General features: G+C 43.7%; 1 protein-coding gene across 2 annotated transcripts in view; it reads right to left on the bottom strand.

Moving 5' to 3' along the window:
• The window catches only part of TRPC1 (transient receptor potential cation channel subfamily C member 1), a 149709-nt gene extending 142475 nt beyond the window's left edge, over positions 1 to 7234 (bottom strand). The window contains exon 1 of one of the 2 annotated variants that reach the window (XM_077488219.1): positions 6913 to 7234. In XM_077488219.1, coding sequence (XP_077344345.1) covers positions 6913 to 7039 — 127 coding nt within the window. In that variant the 5' untranslated portion in view covers positions 7040 to 7234. The remainder of the gene's footprint in view (positions 1 to 6912) is intronic. The other variant, XM_077488220.1, reaches the window with a different exon arrangement.
• Positions 7235 to 26137: the final 18903 nt, after the last annotated feature.

The raw sequence follows: 26137 nt of genomic DNA, 5'->3' as shown, positions 1-26137 counted from the left end.
TGTATATAATTATTTTCATGTCCTAATGTTCTGTTATTTATGTTTTTTGAATAGAAATGTGCTTTTGCTATACATTTACTCCTGAGTAAGGAGATGTTCGGCGCTCTGAAACGCGTAGGGTGACAAGCTCTATAGCTCACTGCACTTTATACTATTGATACCCTGTTGTCTAAGTCGTCTTTCTATGATATGTTTTTATAATAGTTTAACTAATAAATTTTGCTTCCTATTTACTTCTCATTTTTTGTACGTGCCTTTAAAGTCCACCCCCAGGGGCTCCTTTTTGCTAGTTCGTACAGTGATAGTGCATATTTTTAGCACTGATCATTGTAATGGTATCACTGGTACTCGCAGTCAGTTAGTGTCCGATTGTCCGCCACAATATAGCAGTCCCGCTATGTAGCTGAAAAGAAATGAAAAAATTCCCTAAATATATACCATAGATCAGGGCTCGACAAAACCCGGGCGCCAGGTCGCATTGGCGACTAGAAATAGCGACCTCGCGCCTGGGGCAGCACAGCTGGGGGTATCCTGTCTCTGTGGACCCCCCCAGCGTGATCGCGTCGGGCCGTTCCGCCGGCGGCCGAAAATTTAGGCCGCGGCTTTGAGGCCTTCTGCGGTCCTATGATTCCTTATGGAATCTGGGGCCCTCTTGTGGTCGCCGTTGGTATGACAAACCAGCAATGCTAATGAAGCTCCCTCTGAGTGTTTTATATTACCTGCCTTTTCTTCCCTTTATTTAGAACCCCCTAAACATTATATATATTTTTTATTCTAACACCCTAGAGAATAAAATGGTGGTTGTTGCAATACTGTCTGTCACACCGTATTTGTGCAGCGGACTTACAAGCGCACTTTTGTTGGGAAAAATAATTTAGTTAATAAAAAAATAAGACAACAGTAAAGTTAGCCCAATTATTTTTTATAGTGTGAAAGATAATGTTACGCCGAGTAAATTGATACCCAACATGTCACGCTTCAAAATTGCACCCACTCATGGAATGGCGACAAACTTTTATCCTTTAAAATCTCCATAGGCGACGTTTAAAAAAATTCTACAGGTTGCACGTTTTGAGTTACAGAGGAGGTCTGGGGCTAGAATTATTGCTCTCGCTCTACCGATCACGGCGCTACCTCCTATGTGTGGTTCGAACACCGATTTTATATGCGGGCAGGACAGGGCGCGTTTAAAAATTATTATTTTTTCTTCTTATTTTAACTTTTTTTTTTTTTTTTCACTGTTCTTTTAAAAAAAATGTTGTGTCACTTTTATTCTTATTACAAGGAATGTAAAAATCCCTTGTAATAGAAAAAGCATGACAGGTCCTCTTAAATATGAGATCTGGGGTCAGAGAGACCTCGGATCTCATATTTACACTAAAATGCAATTGAAAAAAAAATTGTCATTTGAAAAAAATAAATAAAATGTCCCTCTAAGAGCTATGGGCAATGACTTGGAGACGGGGGGGGGGGGGGGGACAGGGGGGGCGGCGACGGCGCTGCTATCTTCCCCTCACTCGTCTCCATGTCAGGCCAGGGACAGGTCCGGATCGCCGTCGTGGACCTGGCTCCTAACTTTTTAAGCTGGCTCCTAGATTCCAAGCAAATTTGTCAACCCCTGCCATAGATTGTTGTTGTAGATGTAGTTGTAGTTTGTAGACGCGATAACGTTTATGTAAACCAATCAATATATGCTTATTAAGATTTTTTTACCAAAACATGAAGCAGAATACTTATTGGCCTAAATTTATCAAACAATTTTTATTGGGTATGTTTTATAGCAGCATGTAAAAAAATAGTGCTTTTGTTTTTCAAAAATGACAGTCTTTTTTTGTTTATAGCACAAAAAAATAAAAAGACGCAGAGGCGATCAAATATCATCACAAGAAAGCTTTATTTGTGGGGGGGAAATGACACCAATTTTGTTTGGGTACAGAGTTGGATGGCAGCGAAATTGTCAGTTAAAGTAACGCAGAAAAAGTCACAAAAAAAGGGCCTGGTCATGAAGGAGGTAAATCTTCTGGAGGTCAGGTGGTTACGGTAACTTCTTTAGCCACTTTAGCTTTGGTCTCCAAATTAATCAAATTATTTTCTCAAAGGGCACTTCTTAAACTTCAACTGTAAGGACTCTGAAAATATATAGTATACTGTATATTGGGGAAAAATGAAATTCTGACTCCTGTAATTCTGCCCAGCCAGGAAATCCAAAATGACTTTGATGATCCCAAAAGGCTTTTTAAGCACCGGAGAAATGGTGGGTAGTTTGCTGCATACAATAATCCGCAGGAGCGAGTAACATACATTCCTAAGTAAGGCAGTCAGCTAGGTATTTATTGGAAATAAAAAGATTGCTGGGTGGCTCATTGGGTCACCAGACGTAGGGTTATGTTTATGGCTTTAGACCATTGCACAGTCATGTAGTATTATGAAGAGATTAGACAGTAATATACGCAATGTGATTACATAACGTTGTAAAACATACAGAGCTTGCGATGATGACTGACAGCTTCCAGAGGATTTAAAGAACTCTAAAAAAATCTGCTACCTACTGTACAATTTATGAAGAAAAAAACAGTAGACAGTTTGAAATATTTGCTGCCCAACAATTATATTGGGGGAAACACTTTTTTTTTCTTGACATAATAGGAGAGGAGGTTTTTTTAAATGAGCGTTTTTAGGCAAATGGACGATATACCATCAACTTCCGATGTTACTAGATATCTTATTAACATATGATACACAAGCATAATAACATACTTCACAAATGTATTACCAATAAATGATATACAAATCCTGTATAATAATAATAATAATATGATAAACAATTATAAGTTCTTTTGTCAGACAAGTGCAGCCTAGTGTATTTTAAATCATACCTTCCCTTAATTGACACATATATGGACTTTTTTTTTCACCTTTACCAAAATCCAAAAGTACAGTAGCAACAAAACAACCACATAAATAAGATTTTTGTCTTAAGCAGGAACAGGTGTCCCCATTAGAAGATTTGCTCTCAACTTCTGTTCTGGCTGCAGAGTTTTGGATTTCTTAATTGCTGACTGTCGACTAACGTCACAAGGACAAAAAGAATAAGATAATCTTCCTACTTGGAATAATGCAACAGGGTAAAACCAGACAGGGGCTCTAACTCTTCCCTACCCTATTCAAAACTAACAAAAATGTTATGGCTTAAGATATCTAGTGAAGTGCTCCTTTAGTTACCAGATGCAAGCGTAGGACCATTTAACTCCTTGGGTTCCTGGATATGTCCAGGGAAGATACGTTTCTCAGTATGCCTCCCTCAGCAGCTCAGAAAGGCCATACCTGATGAAGCCGGGGTAGCTGGGCAAGTGTTCTGCAGCCAGGTGAGTTTCTCTCCACCGTCAGAACTAACATGTGGACAACCAAACAGGAACCCAATAGAATACAGCTTCTCCAAATGACCCAGCTACTGCATGGAGCACCACCATTTGCTAATAGTGTATTCTGGGTCCACTGGGGTGTGCTCAGCCCCATCGTGTCCTCAGCCCTTGAATCCCTCCAGTTGCTTACCTGAGCTACCCTGGACTTCACAGAGAAGGACACTGTTTATGAGGATAATTACAAGTAGTTGCTCCTGCTCTGAACAGTTTTACTGAGGTAGCTATCCTTACCTTGACTCTCTGTAGGTATAGAGTCTTATAGAAACTATGCTATGCAGCTACGTTACCCTGATGAAGCCACAGAGAAATTGCTGTAAAGAGTCCATGTTTGTACAGCTTTCATAATCTGTGTATGCATGCTTGTTGCCATCCTAGACTTGTTTTGCATTATTGATTATACCTTTGCACCTGTTTAGTAAACTGCAAGTTATGGTTACTTTTTATCTGATCATTTGGCTGATTACCCATTGTGTTACAAATACACTTTAAAGACTAGGGTGCCTTAGATCAAACCTAAGCTAGGTTGCTTGGTCTGATCTTTTCATGTAAGACCATCTTAACCTGTTTTCTCAATCAGCTCACTTGTGTGCATCTTTATTCGATTTTCTGTTTTTCTCTGGGAATCACCCAAAGAGAAAGCAGCAAAAACACTAAACGTTTAATGCTGAGACTCATATCCATTTCATGGTTTTTGGAGTGCCTTGGGATTTGAACTCAGATAACAGCTAGCATTTAGCCTGTGTTTATGGCAGTCTCTCTTCAGCTGCCAGATTGTCCATTGACCAGTGTCTGTTAGCAGTATTGCAGATACAGGGCTGGTACCGAGACAGGTTTGCCTGTTTATTGTACATGATTTTGTGAGATCTTGTCATTAAAAAAGGGATAACATAAAAAATTGTGTCAGGCAGAAAACATGCCTAAGTAAAAGGTTACTCATTTGTATCTATGTTAATTTCAAATTAGCTTGACTACAATTTACACATAAGGCTCAGTTCACACTGCCACAACTTGGGCTCCGACTTGTGAGACCCCAAGTCGCATGACATGTGAAATCCCATGTTAGTCAATGAGAGCTGTCTTAATTAGCACTACTGAAGTCACTCCTACTTTAGAAAAGGTTCCTGTACTAATTCAAGGTGACTTCTATCTGACTGCACATAGACCTTAATGGAAGTTGCCTCCAAGTCAGATCCTCCTCTATATTGATGTGATTTGGATTAGACATTACAGGAAGATTACCCAGGCATTCCTGAAAGTCGCTTCTAAAGTCGCATCAATCCACATCAAAGTAGTACTCAAGCCGCCAGCAAATTTCCAAGAATTAGCCTGGCAAAGTGGCACCATAAGTCGCGTGACTTTCAGGTCGTAGTAGTGTGAACCTTTCCTGCAAGTAATATGAGAGCTGCCACTGATGGTTGATGGCCACGATCGACCCCTTTCTGAAAATGCTAGTTGACAATTATTTTCACCCACTAGCAATAACTTCAGGCAGATATAAAAGACAAAAATAAATGCAGCTCTGTAATCAATAATACGTAATTAAAAGTGGCAACACAGTGTAAGTATCTGAATATCAGGTATAAGCCCCTTGCAATTCCTGTGCTGCAGAGTTCATACTGGGGGAGGGAGAAGCAGCACAAGGAACCAATTACTTGGTTTGTAGTCTAGAAAGCATACTTATAGGTGGAGAGAGCAGAGACAGGAACTCATCACTCTGCTGCTTCTCCTTTCACTGTCCAATCACCAGATGAGGATGGAAAAGACCTGTAAGTTACCTTACTACAGCAGAGAAAGTTTAGGTCCTCCTATGTGAGACAGGATTGCCTGGGTGGCAAGCTAGAAATTTTCAGAACTTGATAACAAAATCACAAATCCTTTGGCAGGTAAAACAGCTTCCTTGTGTGTATTTCATTTGCATTTTTAGCTGTTTGCCTAGATTTCCACGTTACTATTTTCACTGATTGTTAGCCCGTCTGATTTTTTCCGATGGATTTTGTCTGAAACTGGTGTTGCATACACACGGTCAGACAAAGTTTTCGGAAAATCCGATTGTTCGGAACGTGATGACGTTCATTCATTACACCGGGACTACGTTGCGGCTAGTAGCCAATAGCTTTGGTCTCGTAAGTTGATCTGAGCATGCGTGGAAATTTGTCCAATCGGAATTCTCTACAAACTATTGGAAGAGGTCGGATCTGATTTTTTTGTCGGAAAATTTGAGGTCCTGCTCCCAATTTTTGTCCGTCGGAAATTCCGATGGAAAAAGTCAGATAGAGCCCACATACGATCAGATTTTCCGACAATATAATCCAATCAGACCTTTTCTGTCGGAATTTCCGACCGTGTGTACAGGGCATAAGGGATCAGAAACTGGTATCAGTGATCTGAAACTTGTACTCAAGAAAGTCAGAGAAAAGACAACACTATATGCAGTAGGTTTATCTGTGAATTCCTTCCATGGATTGTTATTCATGGCTCTAATGAAAAATAAATATGTAGGTGCAGTAATGGTAGAACCCCATTTATTGAACACAAATACAGAGACTGGTGAATCTTAGATCCACAGTCAATATGACAGTATACTGTATTTGTAATGTTATGTTATTTTTTTTAATAAAGTGATTGCATTATGCTAGTCATTATACCTAACAAGTAGAGTTTTATTTCTCGAATAACTCATCCCCACACAGTCCTTACCTCTCACGAGCAACTCTTAAATTGTATTATAGCACTACTGTCTCCCTTTATTTTGTAAAGTGTTGCGCAAACTGTTGGCACTACATTGATCCTGTATAATAATAATAATAATAATAATACCAATAATAATAGTAATAATGAAAATAATACTAATAATAATTATAATAAATATTAATAAATGCATTTTTGCTAGCAGTGATTTTTGTTTTGCTTTTTTTATTTATTTTTTATTTATTTATTTCAGTTACTTATATAGCGCCATCAATTTACGCAGCGCTTTACATATACATTGTACATTCACATCAGTCCCTACCCTCAAGGAGCTTACAATGTAAGGTCCCTAACTTGCATTCATACATACTAGGGACAATTTAGACAGGATCCAATTAACCTACCAATTATGCGAATAACAATCATTTTGAAATATTTGTAAGCAATGTTTGTAGTGTTGGTCTCATTCATTTTTAACATTCTATAAGTGTTGGTTGCACATTTAGAATATTTGGATAAATAGCAACCAGATCACGCAGGAAAGGAAAAGATATGGTGCTCAAAGTAAGTTTAAAGAAAACATTGCACATTCAAGTAATAAGAGCGATAATTTATAGTGGTCACACAAACGTATTGAGGCGGTTATCACATATTAAGGGTTATGGGATTTAAAAATACTAAATTTAAACATAAAATGTATTTCTTCAACCTAAACAACTGCTTGATGCGACAACATGTTTATCCTTTATACCGATAGATAGATAGATGATAGATAGATAGATAGATAGATTTGCATCCATACCTTTTTCACAGGCCAGCAAGAAGAGCTTCTCATCCAAAGTGGTTTCTTCCTTTACTTCTCTGACGTCTTTTAAAGCCAAGAATTTATTTGGAGAGGAAGAGTCGGTGCTCTGGTATAGAGCTGCCATGGTAGAAGAAATCCCATCGGTCACCTAATTGCAGGCGGTGATTTTCTTTAGGGGTTAAAAGATGTGAGGATGCCCCTTGTTATTAATCTGTGTTTTCTGTTCTCTGATACATCTCATTCCTCCTACTCCCTTCCCATGACAATCGCCAGCTGGGAAAGGGTCTGTGATGCTGAGATGTAATGCACAGCACCATTGGCTGTTTTCCTCCTCTATTAGTCAGTGCACAGTGATTTTTCATTGGTCCCTGCATGGTTTTTGCCTACGTATTTATTGGTCCTATCTGCTGAATGTCAGGGATGTGCACTGCTTTCCCTCAGGAGCTTGCTTTGCATGGCTGTCACAGGACAATACAGGCTTCTGCCAGATATTATTACTGGGGCATCTGCTCTTACATTCCAGGATTAACCCCTACAGCCCTGCACTTCTGATCCACTATTCAAATGAGAGCTGGGAACTGTGCTCTTCTGCAACCTGAATAATCTTTGTTATTAGCAGAAGCAACTCAGCCATCCTTTTCACTCCCTTTTTCACTGTGCTGATTTGTAAATACAGTAAATTCATTAGCGTTGCATACTGAAATGTTTATTGCCTTATATTCAATGCAGAGTAAAGCTCCCAGTGCAGGATTAACTGTTCCTAGCTACAAGGGGTGCAACCATTTAGCAATTTAACTAACACCGAGTCAAATCGTTTTGTTAAGAATGTGCTGACTGTTGGGTGTAGTGATGGCCGAACGGTTCGCCCGGCGGTCGTTTCGCGGCGAATTTCCGACTTTCGCCGTCCGCGGGTTCGAACGCCTTTTTCCGTCGTTCGCCCCGGCGGACTTACGTGTTTAATGTATACAAGAACTTTAACCTTTCGTGACACGTTTATCATGTGTTACAGGACAACCAATTGAGACATGACAGCTCATGGACACTTGGACATTCCCCCTAACCTATAAATACACCCGATCCGGTGGCCATTTTACATTCTTTCTTCTGTCACTGTAGGGAAAGGATCCTGTGTGGAGTAGGGACAGAGAAAACGCTAGCTATTTGGTACACAAAAGTTCTTTTCAGGACTGGTATAGGTGTTAGGTCAGCAGCCTGAGTTTCTTTTGTCAGTTTAGATAAAGGGACAGAGCGCTGTATGCTGCTATTTTAGGGACAGCTCAGCCAGATTAGTCTTTCTTCATCATCATCATCATCATCATCATTAGCTGTTACTATCAGGTCCACAAAAGAGCTGTTCCAGCTAATCGTTCCAGCCTACTCTTTTTTGCCAATTTGTATAGGGACAGGCAGGAAGCAGTGTGTCAGGCAGTGAGGATAATTTTAAAGACTTGCTGTTACTATTAGTTCCACAAAGGTTCTTTTCAGGACTGGTATCAGTGGTACGGTAATAGGCTTGTACACGTATAATATTCTTTCTTCCAAATATAGAAAGAATATTATACTTGACTGCTGCCCTTCTGCTGCAGTCTGCTAATCATTCACAACTCACTTGTTCCACAAAGCTCTTTATCAGGACTGGTAACTTGGTCTGTCTAGGGTGCTACGGTACATAGGCTTGGGTGCGGTACAGTCTGCTGTTCTGTAAGGACCGCTATCGGTCCACAATAGATAGGGTTGCCGTGCACTACTGCTGACCGCTGCCCTATACTGCAGCAGTCCTTCAGCGGTATAGGGACTGACGCACAGTCTGCTAAACACTAATACACAACCTGCTTGGTCCACAAAAGTTCTTATAAGGACTGGTAACTTGGTATAGGGTGCTACGGTACATAGGCCTGAGTGCGTTACAGTCTGCTGTTCTGTAAGGACCGCTATCGGTCCACAATACATAGGGTTGACGTGCACTACTGCTGACCGCTGCCCTATACTGCAGCAGTCCTTCAGCGGTATAGGGACTGACGCACAGTCTGCTAAACACTAACACACAACCTGCTTGGTCCACAAAAGTTCTTATAAGGACTGGTAACTTGGTATAGGGTGCTACGGTACATAGGCCTGAGTGCAGTACAGTCTGCTGTTCTGTAAGGACTGCTATCGGTCCACAATACATAGGGTTGCCGTGCACTACTGCTGACCGCTGCCCTATACTGCAGCAGTCCTTCAGCGGTATAGGGACTGACGCACAGTCTGCTAAACACTAATACACAACCTGCTTGGTCCACAAAAGTTCTTATAAGGACTGGTAACTTGGTATAGGGTGCTACGGTACATAGGCCTGAGTGCAGTACAGTCTGCTGTTCTGTAAGGACCGCTATCGGTCCACAATACATAGGGTTGCCGTGCACTACTGCTGACCGCTGCCCTATACTGCAGCAGTCCTTCATTGGTATAGGGACTGACGTACAGTCTGCTAATCACTAACACACAACCTGCTTGGTCCACAAAAGTTCTTATAAGGACTGGTAACTTGGTATAGGGTGCTACGGTACATAGGCCTGAGTGCGTTACAGTCTGCTGTTCTGTAAGGACCGCTATCGGTCCACAATACATAGGGTTGCCGTGCACTACTGCTGACCGCTGCCCTATACTGCAGCAGTCCTTCAGCGGTATAGGGACTGACGCACAGTCTGCTAAACACTAACACACAACCTGCTTGGTCCACAAAAGTTTTTATAAGGACTGGTAACTTGGTATAGGGTGCTACGGTACATAGGCCTGAGTGCAGTACAGTCTGCTGTTCTGTAAGGACCGCTATCGGTCCACAATACATAGGGTTGCCGTGCACTACTGCTGACCGCTGCCCTATACTGCAGCAGTCCTTCATTGGTATAGGGACTGACGTACAGTCTGCTAATCACTAACACACAACCTGCTTGGTCCACAAAAGTTCTTATAAGGACTGGTAACTTGGTATAGGGTGCTACGGTACATAGGCCTGAGTGCGTTACAGTCTGCTGTTCTGTAAGGACCGCTATCGGTCCACAATACATAGGGTTGCCGTGCACTACTGCTGACCGCTGCCCTATACTGCAGCAGTCCTTCATTGGTATAGGGACTGACGTACAGTCTGCTAATCACTAACACACAACCTGCTTGGTCCACAAAAGTTCTTATAAGGACTGGTAACTTGGTATAGGGTGCTACGGTACATAGGCCTGAGTGCGTTACAGTCTGCTGTTCTGTAAGGACCGCTATCGGTCCACAATACATAGGGTTGCCGTGCACTACTGCTGACCGCTGCCCTATACTGCAGCAGTCCTTCATTGGTATAGGGACTGACGTACAGTCTGCTAATCACTAACACACAACCTGCTTGGTCCACAAAAGTTCTTATAAGGACTGGTAACTTGGTATAGGGTGCTACGGTACATAGGCCTGAGTGCGTTACAGTCTGCTGTTCTGTAAGGACCGCTATCGGTCCACAATACATAGGGTTGCCGTGCACTACTGCTGACCGCTGCCCTATACTGCAGCAGTCCTTCATTGGTATAGGGACTGACGTACAGTCTGCTAATCACTAACACACAACCTGCTTGGTCCACAAAAGTTCTTATAAGGACTGGTAACTTGGTATAGGGTGCTACGGTACATAGGCCTGAGTGCGTTACAGTCTGCTGTTCTGTAAGGACCGCTATCGGTCCACAATACATAGGGTTGCCGTGCACTACTGCTGACCGCTGCCCTATACTGCAGCAGTCCTTCATTGGTATAGGGACTGACGTACAGTCTGCTAATCACTAACACACAACCTGCTTGGTCCACAAAAGTTCTTATAAGGACTGGTAACTTGGTATAGGGTGCTACGGTACATAGGCCTGAGTGCGTTACAGTCTGCTGTTCTGTAAGGACCGCTATCGGTCCACAATACATAGGGTTGCCGTGCACTACTGCTGACCGCTGCCCTATACTGCAGCAGTCCTTCAGCGGTATAGGGACTGACGCACAGTCTGCTAAACACTAACACACAACCTGCTTGGTCCACAAAAGTTCTTATAAGGACTGGTAACTTGGTATAGGGTGCTACGGTACATAGGCCTGAGTGCAGTACAGTCTGCTGTTCTGTAAGGACCGCTATCGGTCCACAATACATAGGGTTGCCGTGCACTACTGCTGACCGCTGCCCTATACTGCAGCAGTCCTTCATTGGTATAGGGACTGACGTACAGTCTGCTAATCACTAACACACAACCTGCTTGGTCCACAAAAGTTCTTATAAGGACTGGTAACTTGGTATAGGGTGCTACGGTACATAGGCCTGAGTGCGTTACAGTCTGCTGTTCTGTAAGGACCGCTATCGGTCCACAATACATAGGGTTGCCGTGCACTACTGCTGACCGCTGCCCTATACTGCAGCAGTCCTTCAGCGGTATAGGGACTGACGCACAGTCTGCTAAACACTAACACACAACCTGCTTGGTCCACAAAAGTTTTTATAAGGACTGGTAACTTGGTATAGGGTGCTACGGTACATAGGCCTGAGTGCAGTACAGTCTGCTGTTCTGTAAGGACCGCTATCGGTCCACAATACATAGGGTTGCCGTGCACTACTGCTGACCGCTGCCCTATACTGCAGCAGTCCTTCATTGGTATAGGGACTGACGTACAGTCTGCTAATCACTAACACACAACCTGCTTGGTCCACAAAAGTTCTTATAAGGACTGGTAACTTGGTATAGGGTGCTACGGTACATAGGCCTGAGTGCGTTACAGTCTGCTGTTCTGTAAGGACCGCTATCGGTCCACAATACATAGGGTTGCCGTGCACTACTGCTGACCGCTGCCCTATACTGCAGCAGTCCTTCATTGGTATAGGGACTGACGTACAGTCTGCTAATCACTAACACACAACCTGCTTGGTCCACAAAAGTTCTTATAAGGACTGGTAACTTGGTATAGGGTGCTACGGTACATAGGCCTGAGTGCGTTACAGTCTGCTGTTCTGTAAGGACCGCTATCGGTCCACAATACATAGGGTTGCCGTGCACTACTGCTGACCGCTGCCCTATACTGCAGCAGTCCTTCATTGGTATAGGGACTGACGTACAGTCTGCTAATCACTAACACACAACCTGCTTGGTCCACAAAAGTTCTTATAAGGACTGGTAACTTGGTATAGGGTGCTACGGTACATAGGCCTGAGTGCGTTACAGTCTGCTGTTCTGTAAGGACCGCTATCGGTCCACAATACATAGGGTTGCCGTGCACTACTGCTGACCGCTGCCCTATACTGCAGCAGTCCTTCAGCGGTATAGGGACTGACGCACAGTCTGCTAAACACTAACACACAACCTGCTTGGTCCACAAAAGTTCTTATAAGGACTGGTAACTTGGTATAGGGTGCTACGGTACATAGGCCTGAGTGCAGTACAGTCTGCTGTTCTGTAAGGACCGCTATCGGTCCACAATACATAGGGTTGCCGTGCACTACTGCTGACCGCTGCCCTATACTGCAGCAGTCCTTCATTGGTATAGGGACTGACGTACAGTCTGCTAATCACTAACACACAACCTGCTTGGTCCACAAAAGTTCTTATAAGGACTGGTAACTTGGTATAGGGTGCTACGGTACATAGGCCTGAGTGCAGTACAGTCTGCTGTTCTGTAAGGACCGCTATCGGTCCACAATACATAGGGTTGCCGTGCACTACTGCTGACCGCTGCCCTATACTGCAGCAGTCCTTCATTGGTATAGGGACTGACGTACAGTCTGCTAATCACTAACACACAACCTGCTTGGTCCACAAAAGTTTTTATAAGGACTGGTAACTTGGTATAGGGTGCTACGGTACATAGGCCTGAGTGCAGTACAGTCTGCTGTTCTGTAAGGACCGCTATCGGTCCACAATACATAGGGTTGCCGTGCACTACTGCTGACCGCTGCCCTATACTGCAGCAGTCCTTCATTGGTATAGGGACTGACGTACAGTCTGCTAATCACTAACACACAACCTGCTTGGTCCACAAAAGTTCTTATAAGGACTGGTAACTTGGTATAGGGTGCTACGGTACATAGGCCTGAGTGCAGTACAGTCTGCTGTTCTGTAAGGACCGCTATCGGTCCACAATACATAGGGTTGCCGTGCACTACTGCTGACCGCTGCCCTATACTGCAGCAGTCCTTCATTGGTATAGGGACTGACGTACAGTCTGCTAATCACTAACACACAACCTGCTTGGTCCACAAAAGTTTTTATAAGGACTGGTAACTTGGTATAGGGTGCTACGGTACATAGGCCTGAGTGCAGTACAGTCTGCTGTTCTGTAAGGACCGCTATCGGTCCACAATACATAGGGTTGACGTGCACTACTGCTGACCGCTGCCCTATACTGCAGCAGTCCTTCAGCGGTATAGGGACTAAGAGTTTTGTCACAGGGTGATTTAAAAAATGACAGGCAGAGGAAGAGGCAGGCCCTTCCGCAGGGGTGGTAGGGGTAGGGCAGGAGCAACAGCCTTGAGCCAAAGTGGGAAGTTGCAGAAGGTGCGTTCAATTACTTTAAAGGACGCACCAGACTTGGTTGAGTGGCTCACTCAGCCTTATTCTTCTGCACCCTCCTCATCCTCTCGATCTGCACCCTCTTCTTCACTCTCTGCTATGTGCACCCCCAAAGACACTACCACCAACAACACCACCACCACCACATACCTTCCGCTTGAGTGCAAATGGGGGCCTTCATGCTCCAGTGTTTTAATAGGGACCCCCGTATAAAAAGCATGAGGGTCAAGGACCAGTACTGGGTGGCAACGTACTTAGATCCCCGGTACAAACACAAAATGGCGGAAATGTTACCGCCGTCGCAGAGGGCTGTCAGAATGCAGCACTTCCAGGCCTTGCTTCGAGAAATGCTGCATTCTGCTTTTGCGTGCGCTGGCAGAGGAGCAATTCCCACTCCCAGAGAAGGATTTGCGGGTACCAATCCAACAGCGCCTGCAAGAAGAGGCCGGTTTGAAGATGTGTTGGTGACTTCGGATATGAGGTCATTCTTTCAGCCGACCCATCGACAGGTGTCATCCGGATCCAGCATCAGGGAACGCCTAGACCGTCAGGTGTCCGACTACATTGGGTTAACGGCCGATGTGGACGCTCTGAGGAGTGATGAACCCCTAGACTACTGGGTGGGCAGGCTTGACCTCTGGCCAGAGCTTGCCCAATTTGCAATCGAACTGTTGGCTTGCCCCTCATCCAGTGTCCTGTCCGAAAGGACGTTCAGCGCAGCAGGGGGGATTGTGACCGATAAGCGTACTCGCCTAGCTCACGACAGTGTTAACTACCTCACATTTCTAAAAATGAATGAGGCATGGATCTCGGAGGAATTCAACACATGTGATCAGTAGACCATGTATATGTCTATAAACAATTTTTGGAATCAAGCACACAGACCTTCTTAATTCATTTGGCTCACTTCCCTGACCCAAAAAAGCACACCGTACTATATGCCCCTACCCTCCTCTTTGAAGAGGTTGAGCGGTGTCATATTTCTACTGGGGCTGCTTATTATGAGGGGTTCCCACCATCCCTGTGCTGTGCTGACTTCCTCCTGGGTGTTCTTATTATGAGGGGCTCCCACCATCCCTGTGCTGTGCTGACTTCCTCCTGGGGGTTCTTATTATGAGGGGCTCCCACCATCCCTGTGCTGTGCTGACTTCCTCCTGGGGGTTCTTATTATGAGGGGATCACACCATCCCTGTGCTGTGCTGACTTCCTCCTGGGGCTGCTTACGGTGCTGCTGTCAGCGCTGTATGTCACGGAGCTGCTGTCAGCGCTGTATGTCACGGAGCTGCTGTCAGCGCTGTATGTCACGGAGCTGCTGTCAGCGCTGTATGTCACGGAGCTGCTGTCAGCGCTGTATGTCACGGAGCTGCTGTCAGCGCTGTATGTCACGGAGCTGCTGTCAGCGCTGTATGTCACGGAGCTGCTGTCAGCGCTGTATGTCACGGAGCTGCTGTCAGCGCTGTATGTCACGGTGCTGCTGTCAGCGCTGTATGTCACGGAGCTGCTGTCAGCGCTGTATGTCACGGAGCTGCTGTCAGTGCTGTATGTCACGGAGCTGCTGTCAGCGCTGTATGTCACGGAGCTGCTGTCAGCGCTGTATGTCACGGAGCTGCTGTCAGCGCTGTATGTCACGGTGCTGCTGTCAGCGCTGTATGTCACGGAGCTGCTGTCAGCGCTGTATGTCACGGAGCTGCTGTCAGTGCTGTATGTCACGGAGCTGCTGTCAGCGCTGTATGTCACGGAGCTGCTGTCAGCGCTGTATGTCACGGAGCTGCTGTCAGCGCTGTATGTCACGGTGCTGCTGTCAGCGCTGTATGTCACGGAGCTGCTGTCAGCGCTGTATGTCACGGAGCTGCTGTCAGCGCTGTATGTCACGGAGCTGCTGTCAGCGCTGTATGTCACGGAGCTGCTGTCAGCGCTGTATGTCACGGAGCTGCTGTCAGCGCTGTATGTCACGGTGCTGATGTCAGTGCTCTGTATTACGGTGCTGCTGTCAGTGCTCTGTATCTCCTGCACCCTCTTGTTTGCCTACCCTGGTCCCTGACCTTCCCTCTCCTCCATTGCCTTCATTAGCTCCATAGTCCTGAATTGTCAGAACAATTTCCCAAATAAAAAAAAAATGCTTGTAGTTATCGATCCCAAATTCACCTCATACATGTATTATGCTATTGTCCAGGTGGTGGGACTACGTGCTACCCCCTAATAATTACCCCGTGGCCGCAAATTCGACCTAAAGGTTTGCGAAATTCGCCTCCCATTGAAGTCAATGGAGCCCGCGGCGAACGGTCGTTTTCGCGAACGTTTGTGTCCGTTCGCGTTTCGCGTTCGCGAAACGTCCCGTCGGAAGTTCGTCCATCACTAGTTGGGTGTAGGTGTCATTATCACCGTCTCACATTAGAAGTAACAATGCTAAGTCAAGTAACAACTGAGTATAGTTATCACTGTGGCACCACTGTCAAACTGCAGAAATGTGTCACAATCCTGAGCAATTGAACACAAATAAATGATAAAAAATTAAAAAGGGTTACCTAGGATGGGGAGGTGGGTGCACCATACCTCTTGCAATACCCAGCTGCAGGGTGTTGTACGTCACCAATGTGAAGGAAAAACTGACCACATATGTGGGGAACATTGTTGTCTATAACCATATGGCTTTGCCCCCCTGACTGGGCTCAAGGTATTTTCTCTGGCGTTACTTTACACACTAATTGTAATGATTGCCTGTTTGTTGTCCCCACTTTGTGACAATTGCCCACATATTGGCTGATTACACATTTGTTGCCCAAGAGTTGACACAATTGCCAGTTTGTTGCCCGTGTCCTGTCATGTTTACAGATTTACTGCCCAAGAGTTGACACAATTGCCAGTTTGTTGCCCGTGTCCTGTCATGTTTACTGATTTGCTGCATACGCATTGGTACAACTGCTTGTTACCCATTTGTTGCCCCCATATTTTCACAACTGCCAATTTGTTGTACACGTATTTTTACATTTGTCTGGTTGTTGCCTGCATTTTGTCATGATTACCCCTTTGTCGCCCATGTATTGTAATGGTTGTCCATTTATTGCCTGCATATTGACACAATTGTTGGTTTGTCCCTCACATATTGCTATGACAGCCCATTTGTTACCTGCACATTATCTCAATTGCCCATTTGTTGCCCGCATGTTTGTTGCCTACGTTTTGTCATGACTGCAAGGGATTGATTTACTAAAACTGGAGAGTGCAAAATCTGGTGCAGCTATGCGTGGCAGCCAATGAGCTTTTAACTTTAGTTTGTTCAATTAAGCATTGACAAAAAAAAAATAAAACTGGTTTGTGAATGGTTTCTATGCAGAGCTGAACTCGATTTTGCATCTCCAGTTTAATAAATGAACCCCCTATTTGTTGTTAATGTATTGTCAGAGTTTGCACCTCTATTGCCTGCATATTGCCACAACTGCCCATCTGTTGTCCATGCATGGTCAAGACTATTCAATTGTGTCTACATATTGTAACAATTGACTTGTTACAATTGATTGTTTATTGTCCAAGTATAGTATATGATTTCCCATTTGTAGGATTGCCCTTTTTTGCCATTGTATTGTTAATTTACTGTTTGGAGGATCATATTATCCCCATGATTCACTATGTGTGCTGTTATTAAACCCATGAATTTTATTTGTTAGTTTTTACTGGCATGATTATAAAGTTGATAAAGTTGATGGATGAGGAAAATTTTAACTGTCTCTGTTTTTTTTATAGATATTATTAGTATGCTTACCGTAATTTCATAACTGATGAAAGTAATCTTAACTAATAGAGAAGGGGGGGTTCAAAAAGAATCCACCCTGGGTTTCCAATATGATAGGTATGTGTTCAGTACTGATGTTAAAACATGTTAAAAGAATGCAAAGAAATTATTTCAGAGTTATAGCACCTGAAGTTATATACAAATCTCACATTTTCTGTAAAATGTGAGCTTACCTCGACCAGACCCAACCTCTTGGTCTTTTGGTCTTTTCATGTTATGGGCAGCATCACTAACCATCAGGAAGACCAGACCTGAGTTTTATAGAAAAAGCCAAGACTTTAATATAATTTCAGCCTTTTATCAGTGCATCACTGATTGTTTTGACATGTGGTTTTCACTGAAAGTAGACTCATCTTATGTAATTTTCAACAGACGGCTCAGTTTGAATTGCAAAATTTGTGACAGGTTTACTTTAAGTTCCTTTAGATCCTATAACAACCAAAGCTGCTGTATAAATGTATGTTAAAAGGCAATGACAGTTTGACAGTGCAAGGATACAAGGATCACCAGATTATTTTAATGAAAGTTTACACATACAGTGCCTTGAAAAATTATTCATACCCCTTGAAATATTTCACATTTTGTCATGTTACAACCAAAAACATAAATGTATTTTATTGGGATTTTATGTGATAGACCAACACAAAGTGACACATAATTATGAAGTGGAAGGAAAATTACAAATAAATATGTGAAAAGTGTGGGGTGCATTTGTATGCAGCCCCTTTTCTCTGATGCACCTAACTAAATCTAGTGGAATCAATTGCCTTCAGAAGTCACCTAATTAGTAAATAGAGTCCACCTGTGTGTAAATTAATCTCAGTATAAATAAAGCTGTTCTGTGAAGACCTCAAAAGTTTTTTAGATAACCTTAGTGAACAAACAGCATCATGAAGGCAAAGGAACACACCAGACAGATCAGGGATAACTATTAGTCATGCAGTCCACAAATCTGGCCTTTATGGAAGAGTGGCAAGAAGAAAGCCATTGTTCAAAGAAAGCCATAAGAAGTCCCGTTTGCAGTTTGCGAGAAGTCATGTGGGGGACACAGCAAATGTGGAAGAAGGTGATCTGGTCAGATGAGACCAAAATTGAACTACTCAGCCTAAAAGCAAAACGCTATGTGTGGCAAAAAACGAACACTGCACATCACTCTGAACACACCATGGCAGTGGCAGCATCATGTCGTGGTAATGCTTTTCTTCAGCAGGGACAAGGAAGCTGGTCAGAGTTGATGATAAGAGGGATGGAGCCAAATCCCCAGGGCAATCTTAGAAGAACACCTGTTAGAGACAGCAAAAGACTTGGGACTGGGGCGGAGGTTCACCTTCCACCAGGGCAACAACCTTAAACATACAGCCTGATCTACAATGGAATGGTGTAAATCAAAGCAGAGTCATGTGTTAGAATAGCCCAGTCAAAGTCCACACCTAAATCCAATTGAGAACCTGTGGCAAGACTTGAAAATTGCTGTTCACAGACACTCTCCACCCAATCTGACAGAGCTTAAAGTGGGAGTCCCGCAAAGATACTGCAGCTGCTGACTTCTAAAATAAGAACACTCACCTGTCACAGGGTCCAGCGATGGTGGCATCCGAGGCCGAACCGTCCCTCGGTCCTCGGATGCTGCCATCGCCATTTTCGGTATGGGAATCAGGAATTCAAGCCTTGCAGCTTCACTTTCTGGTTCCCTACTGTGCATGCACGAGTCGTGCAGCGCAATCAGAATGGTCCCTGCTGTCTCTGGGATCCGTGTCCCAGCAGACAGTGTGGCGGGACGTGAAGAGGCATAGACTCCCGTGGGAGTCTATACACGGAAGTGGGTGCAAATACTTGTCTTAGACAGGTATCTGCACCTCCCTCCCCCCTGAAAGGTGCCAAATGTGACCCCCTTGCCATTATTCGTGTTTTGTTACCTCACAACCTGGAATTAACATGGATTGTTTGAGGATTTGCATCATTTAATTTACAGATATTGCCCGCAACTTTGAAGATTTTTTTTTTTTTATTGTAAAGCAAACAACAAATAGGACAAAATAACAGAAAAAGTCAATGTGCATAACTATTGACCCCCCTAAAGTCAATACTTTGTAGAGCCACCTTTTGCGGCTATTACAGCTCCAACTCGCTTTGGATAAGTATCTATGAGCCACATCTTACCACTGGGATTTTTGCCCATTCCTCCTTGCAAAACTGTTCCTTCAATTTGGATGGTTTGCGCTTGTGACCAGCAATCTTTAAGTCTGACCACAGATTTTCTATTGCATTGAGGTCTGGGCTTTGACTAGACCATTCCAACACATTTACATGTTTCCTTAACCTCCTTAGTGGTATTCTCGAATGTGGCTCGGGGAGAATTTTTAGTACCAAAAGCGGTACCCCTGAGCCGCACTCGGGATCGCATCGCAGGATCCAGGCAAAGTTACTTTACTTGTCCCCAGGATCCTGCGATGTCTCTCCGCTGCGTGTGCGAGCTGTCCTCTGCTGGATCTATCACAGTGCCGAGCTTCGTTCCCTGAGAGCGTTGCGACACATGGGGATGGAGCACGGATTTCAAATTCAAAAAGTGAAAAACACATTACACACACAGTATACTGTAATCTTATAGATTACATTACCATATCACATTATTTCACATACCTTTTGTCCCTAGTGGTTTGTCCAGTGTCCTGCATGCAGTTTTATATTACATATACTGTTCTTTCTGCCTGGAAACTAGAGATTGTCCATAGCAAACAAAAAGTGTCCCTTTACATCAAAAGCAGTTTTAGACCAGCTAGAAAACAGCGATAATAAATTAGAATCACTTGCAGAATTGAGTGATTCGTGGGGGAATTCGCCATCAAACACTGAAAGTAATGACAGCGACAATTCTGCAACTGAGCACATTTTAGTGTTTTTGATTTGATTACATTATTGAATAATTTGTATTATTTTTATTATGTTATTATTTGTTATAATTGTTTATAGCTGTTTATTATATTATAATTTATGATTTCGTGTTTCAAACATGATCATACCCGGGCTATCTACTTCTCAACTTATTCAACACAGAGGAACCCTTGAAATAGTTCTCCGATCTCAGGGAACCCCTGTTAAAATTAGAAATCTACAACTGATATATTAGTGTGATGGTCAGTGGGAAGAATGGTCCTTACACTTGTGGTCCTTGGGAAGAATTACCTCCTTAACCACTAGAGATCCGCGCTATAGCCAAATGACCTCCTGAGGGGCGCGCGCGGCGCGCTCTGTGATCGGCGAGTCTATGAGACTCGCCTAATCACGGATCCAAGCAAGGGGTCGATCCCGACCCCTTACCACGTGATCAGCTGTCAGCCAATGACGGCTGATCATGTGATACAACGGAGCCGGTAATTGGCTATTATTCCTCCTCGCGCTGACAGCGCGAGGAGAAAAAAAAAAGAGCCGATCGCAGGCGGCCGTGATCAGGACATCAGTCCCAATCATGGCCAGCCCTGCCAGTGCCCACCTGCCCCCTGCCAGTGCCACCTCATTAATAAATAAGTGCCCCCGTCAGTGCCACCCATCAGTGCCCATAGTGCCACCCAGCAGTGCCCACAGCGCCACCCATCAGTGCCCACAGTGCCACCCATCAGTGCCCACAATCTGCCTCAACAACGGTGCTGCACCCCAGTGCCACATATCCGTGCCCATCAGTGTCATCTACCAGTGCCCATCAGTGCCCATCAGTGCCGCCCATCAGTGCCCAGCACTGCCACCTATCAGTGCCTATCAGTTCCATCTATCAGTGGTACCTATCAGTGCCCCTTAGTGCCCCCCATCTGTGCCACCCATCCGTGCCACCCATCCGTGACATCTTATCTGTGCCCATCTTTGCCCATCAGTGCCGCCTTATCTGTGCCCATCAGTACTGCCTTATCTGTGCCTATCGGTGCCACCTTATCTGTGCCTATTAGTGCCGCCTTAACTATGCCTATCAGTGCCCACCAGTGCAGCCTATCAGTGCCCACCAGTGCTGCCTATCAGTGCCGCCCCATCGGCACACTTCAATGAAGGAGAAAAATGACCTATTTGCAAAATTTTATAACAAACTATTAAACGTGATTTTTTATTTTTTTTTGCATCTTTTTTGGTTTGTTTAGCAAAAAATAAAACTCCCAGCTGTAATTAAATACCACCAAAAGAAAGCTCTATTTGTGGGGAAAAAAATGATAAAAATTTCATTTGGGTACAGTGTTGTATGCCCGCGCAATTGTCATTCAAAGTGCATCAGCGCTGAAAGCTGAAAATTGGTCTGGGCAGGAGGGGGGTTTAAGTGCCCAGTAAGCAAGTGGTTAAAGATAGTTAAAAAGATCAATGGTGTCAGTGGGAACTTATCTGAGAGGCAGAAATTTCCCAATGCTGAAGGAACCCCTAGCAACCTCTGGAGGAACCCTGGTTGAGAATTACTGTACTAGACTGTCGTTTGGACAGATTTAAGTTTGTTATTCCTAAGAATTACAGGCCTACAATTTAAAACGCCAAATTTCCATGCAAAACATTGTACCACTTTAAGCATCAAAAATCTGACATAATCATAGTGTCAGGGAGGTTAAACCATTCAAGTGTTGCTTTAGCAGTGTGTTTGGGGTAATTTTCCTGCTGGAAGGTGAACCTCGGTTCTAGCCTCAAATCGCACACAGAGTGGAACAGATTTTGCTCAAGAATATCCCTGTATTTAGCACCATCCATCTTTCCCTCAACTCTGACCAGTTTCCCAGTCCCAACTGCTGAAAAACATCCCCACAGCATGATGCTGCCACCACCATGTTTCACTGATGGTGTTCTTTGGGTGATGTGATGAGTTGGGTTTGCACCAGACATGGCGTTTTCTTTGATGGCCAAAAAGTTACATTTTAGTTTAATCAGACCAGAGCACCTTCCTCCATACATTTTGGGAGTCTCCCACATGTCTTTTCGTAACTCATTTGATTTTGCCATTTTGTTTTTTGTTTTTTGCTAAAAGTAATGGCTTTCTTCTGCCATAAAGCCCACTGGAGCATATGGCTTATTGTTGTCCAGTCTCTGCTGCAGAGCTCTGTAGCTCCTCCAGGGTTACCTTAGGTCTCTGTGCTGCCTCTCTGATTAATGCCCTTCTTGCCCGGTCCGTGATCTTTGGTGTGTGGCTGTCTCTTGACAGGTTTGCTGTTGTGCCATGTTCTTTCCATTTGGTTATGCTAGATTTGATGGTGCTCCTAAAAAGATTTGGATATTTTTTTATAACCTAACCCTGACTTTCACTTCTCAACATTGTCCCTTACATGTTTAGAGAGTTTCTTGGTCTTCATGGCAGTGTTTGGTTAGTGGTGCCTCTTGCGTAGGTGCTGCAGCCTCTGGGGCCTTTCAAAAAGGTGTGTATATGTAATGACAGATCAGGTGACACTTAGATTACACACAGGTGGACATCATTTCACTAATTATGTGACTTCTCAAGGTAATTGGTTGCACCAGAGCTTTCTATGGGCTTCATAACAAAGGAGGTGAATTCATATGCACATGCCAATTATCATTTTTTTATTTCTGAAAATTAGTTTTATGTGTATATTTTTCTAATTTTACTTCTCCAACTTAGACTATTGTGTTCTGATCCATCACATATAATTCAGATAAAAAAAAAAAATTGAACTAAAAGCTGTAATGCAACAAAATAGGTAAAGAGCCAAGGGGGTGAATACACTGTATTAATTGTCCTTCCCTGGTGCAGTCTTGCATGCTCTCCCAACCACCCATGTACCTGCAAACTTTTTTCCCATAGCAGACAAAGTTGTATTGGATGACACACCCTTGTATACGGCATTGCTAGAACACAGTGGTCACCTGTTCCAGTGTGTTTGGGTATAGGTAAATTTTTCTTGCCGCTAGTCAGCACCATTGATATTTGAACAGCCTTCAATATTTAAATAATTTAATAGTCACACACAGTCACTGTGAATTGTAGGATGCATCTACTCATTGCCAACTTGTTATCATCACTCTTCCCACACTCACACAAAGTGCTTTTGCTGTCTGCAAGTACTCACTCTTATCTAGCAGTAATCATTTTAATCATTTTTACTTTTCATTCATTGTACTATAAATGCACAAATAATACCCAGGATTGTTACCACTACTTGTCATACTTACTTGTAAGCATGAGAAACAAAGCATGGTCAGTATATGGGTCTAAAGTAAACCTGCTCTTTGCTCAAGTGGAACAAGGCAACGGGCTCACTGTCTTACTGCACACACATATCCCTCAATGGGGGATTAAAGTCCTCACCTGCTGTAGGGGTCCAGAAAAGTCACAAGAGACAAGTAGTGTCTCAGTAGTCCTCTCACAACTGTGTCCTGTTCCACACCACACATCATAGACACATGCTGGCTGCTCCCTGCCCTTTTCAGCCCTCTCTCACAAATGGGTTACCCTTTCAGGTACAAGTACCCATAGTCATGGTTGGAGGCTCTTTCCTACCCAAGATCTTTCCAAGCCTCCAAATTCCTGGACCCATATCAGGATGTAATAATCTTGTAAAAACTGCATGTCAGTTTTCCCCCTTTACCGGATCACTCTGCAAACTGCAAACTGTTTCTTGTTGTCCCCAGTAAAGGAACCACAACTCAAATAAAGGAGATATATACACCTCTCATCCAGGACCTTTCCCTTGTGCCCTGTACAATATATACAACAAGGGAGAATCTTTGAGAGCAGAAGCCACATAAAACTACAACCTAATCGACATGATGCTAGTCATAACTTTTTATAACGTTTGTACGCAGTTTGTATGCATGTCTGTACCAGGCCACATCTTATAACCTGATTTACACTACACTAATTTGGTTGTGTCTTTCTGTGTGGATCTTGCAGACACATACAGCATTTCAGCATTTCATTAGCTTTAGGTGTGTACAACTGTTCCACCATTTTCTGTAGACTAATGATAAAATGTTCTCATCACCCCCCCCCCCCCCCCCCAAAAAAAAATATGTGTCAATACATGTCTTGATTCTTCTTTTTCTATAGCTTAGGTGACTTAACAGGGGGCAATTCAGTTGGCTAGCATTGAACAATTAGACCTTCCTACAAAGAAGGACAACAAAGCTAATAAAGGGTCTGGAGGATATTAGTTATGAGGAAAGGTTGCGCGCACTGAACTTATTATCTCTGTAGAAGAGATGCTTGAGAGGAGATATGATTTCAATATACAAATACCATACTGGTGACCCCACAATAGGGATAAAACTTTTTTGTGGAAGGGAGTTTAACAAGACTCGTGTCCACTCATTAAAATTAGAAGAAAAGAGGTTTATTCTTAAACTACATAGAGGGTTCTTTACTGTAAGAGCAGCAAGGTTATGGAATTACCTTCCACAATCTGTGGTCTCAGTGGGGGGCTTCGATAGTTTCAAGAAACTATTAGATAAGCACCTGTACGACCGCAACATACAGGGATATACAATGTAATACTGATATTTAATCACACACATAGGTTGGACTTGATGGACTTGTGTCTTTTTTCGACCTCACCTACTATGTAACTTTGTAACTATGAATATTGGGAAATATTTTTGCAGTTTTCCCAAATGCTAGAAGCTCTGGTCTTGTGTGGTCAGCTAATATGATAATATAACTTCTTCCTGTCTATTATGGGCTTTTGTTGGTCAAGTCTAATTCTTACAAAGAAACATTTTAAAGCTGTTGTGTTAACAATAGAAATTGAGAGAAAGCATTTACCACAAACTGTAATACTTTACTACTGCACAAGTCTTAGCCCTTGTACACACGGTCGGAGAATCCATCGGAATGTGTCCTATCGGACCGTGTTGTCGGATAATCCGACTGTGTGTTGTATGCATCAGACTGATTCCGTCGGAATATCCGTCGGACCCAATTTTCCAACTTGTTGGAAATATTTTCCGACAAACTGGTCCGATCGGACCTTGTCCGATCATGTGTAGAGAATTCCGATCGGACAAAGTGCCACGCATGCTCAGATCAAATTCCTACACCAAAGCTATTGGCTACTAGCGTGAACGTAGTCCCGTCGTAACGAAATAACGTCATCACATTCTGAACGATCGGAGTTTCCGACAACTTGGTCCGACCGTGTGTATGCAACAGTTTCAGACACAATCCGTCGGACAAAATCCGTCGGACAAACTCCAACGTATTTGGTTGGCAGAATGTCCGACCGTGTGTACAAGGGCTTAGAAAGATCAAGTTAATAAAATATATTCATTAATGTCACTTCTTGTAGTTCTATATATTGGGAACAACACACATTTCACTGTTATCTGAACATCCTTTGGACGAATGCTCATAGTCTCTGTACCAGAGGTTACATGATGTGGCAACAGGTTCAATAGGCCTCTGGAGACATAGCAGCAGCCTAAGGATACTAACAAGTTATCTGCTTTCAGTTGTTTCATTTCTTGGAAAGCACATGATTATCAGGGAATTAGCAGACCACACTGTATGGACTACACAGAGGAAACCCAAAGCGCATGTCTCCCAGACCTCTGACATTCCAAGAGTATAAGTGACACGATATCCCGAGATTTTCGAAAGGACCGGAACGGACCTGTAACTACGAAACACTCAAAGGTGTGGGCAGATTTTTGGCTTCCCACATCGAAAGTTCTACACGGTCTGTGCAAATCGTCCGGTGAGGAGACTCGAATCAACTCAGAGACAGTGGAACGTCTGAGTGACTGGGTCGTTGTTCGGTTGTCCGCTTCGAAACGTTTGGATATTCGTATTTGTGCATACTAATCGTTGATCTGGTAAGCCTCCATTTCTTATTTGATTTGTAGCTGTGAAGTGTCCACGAGGTCAAGCACTCTCTCCTGAACAAACAGGATTAACTACATTCTTGTTCAC

This window comes from Lithobates pipiens, unplaced genomic scaffold, assembly GCF_037356315.1.
Source record: "Lithobates pipiens isolate NorthernLeopardFrog02 unplaced genomic scaffold, aLitPip1_a1.2 Scaffold_18, whole genome shotgun sequence".
NCBI lineage: Eukaryota > Metazoa > Chordata > Amphibia > Anura > Ranidae > Lithobates > Lithobates pipiens.
This window is presented reverse-complemented; position numbering and strand designations above follow the sequence as displayed.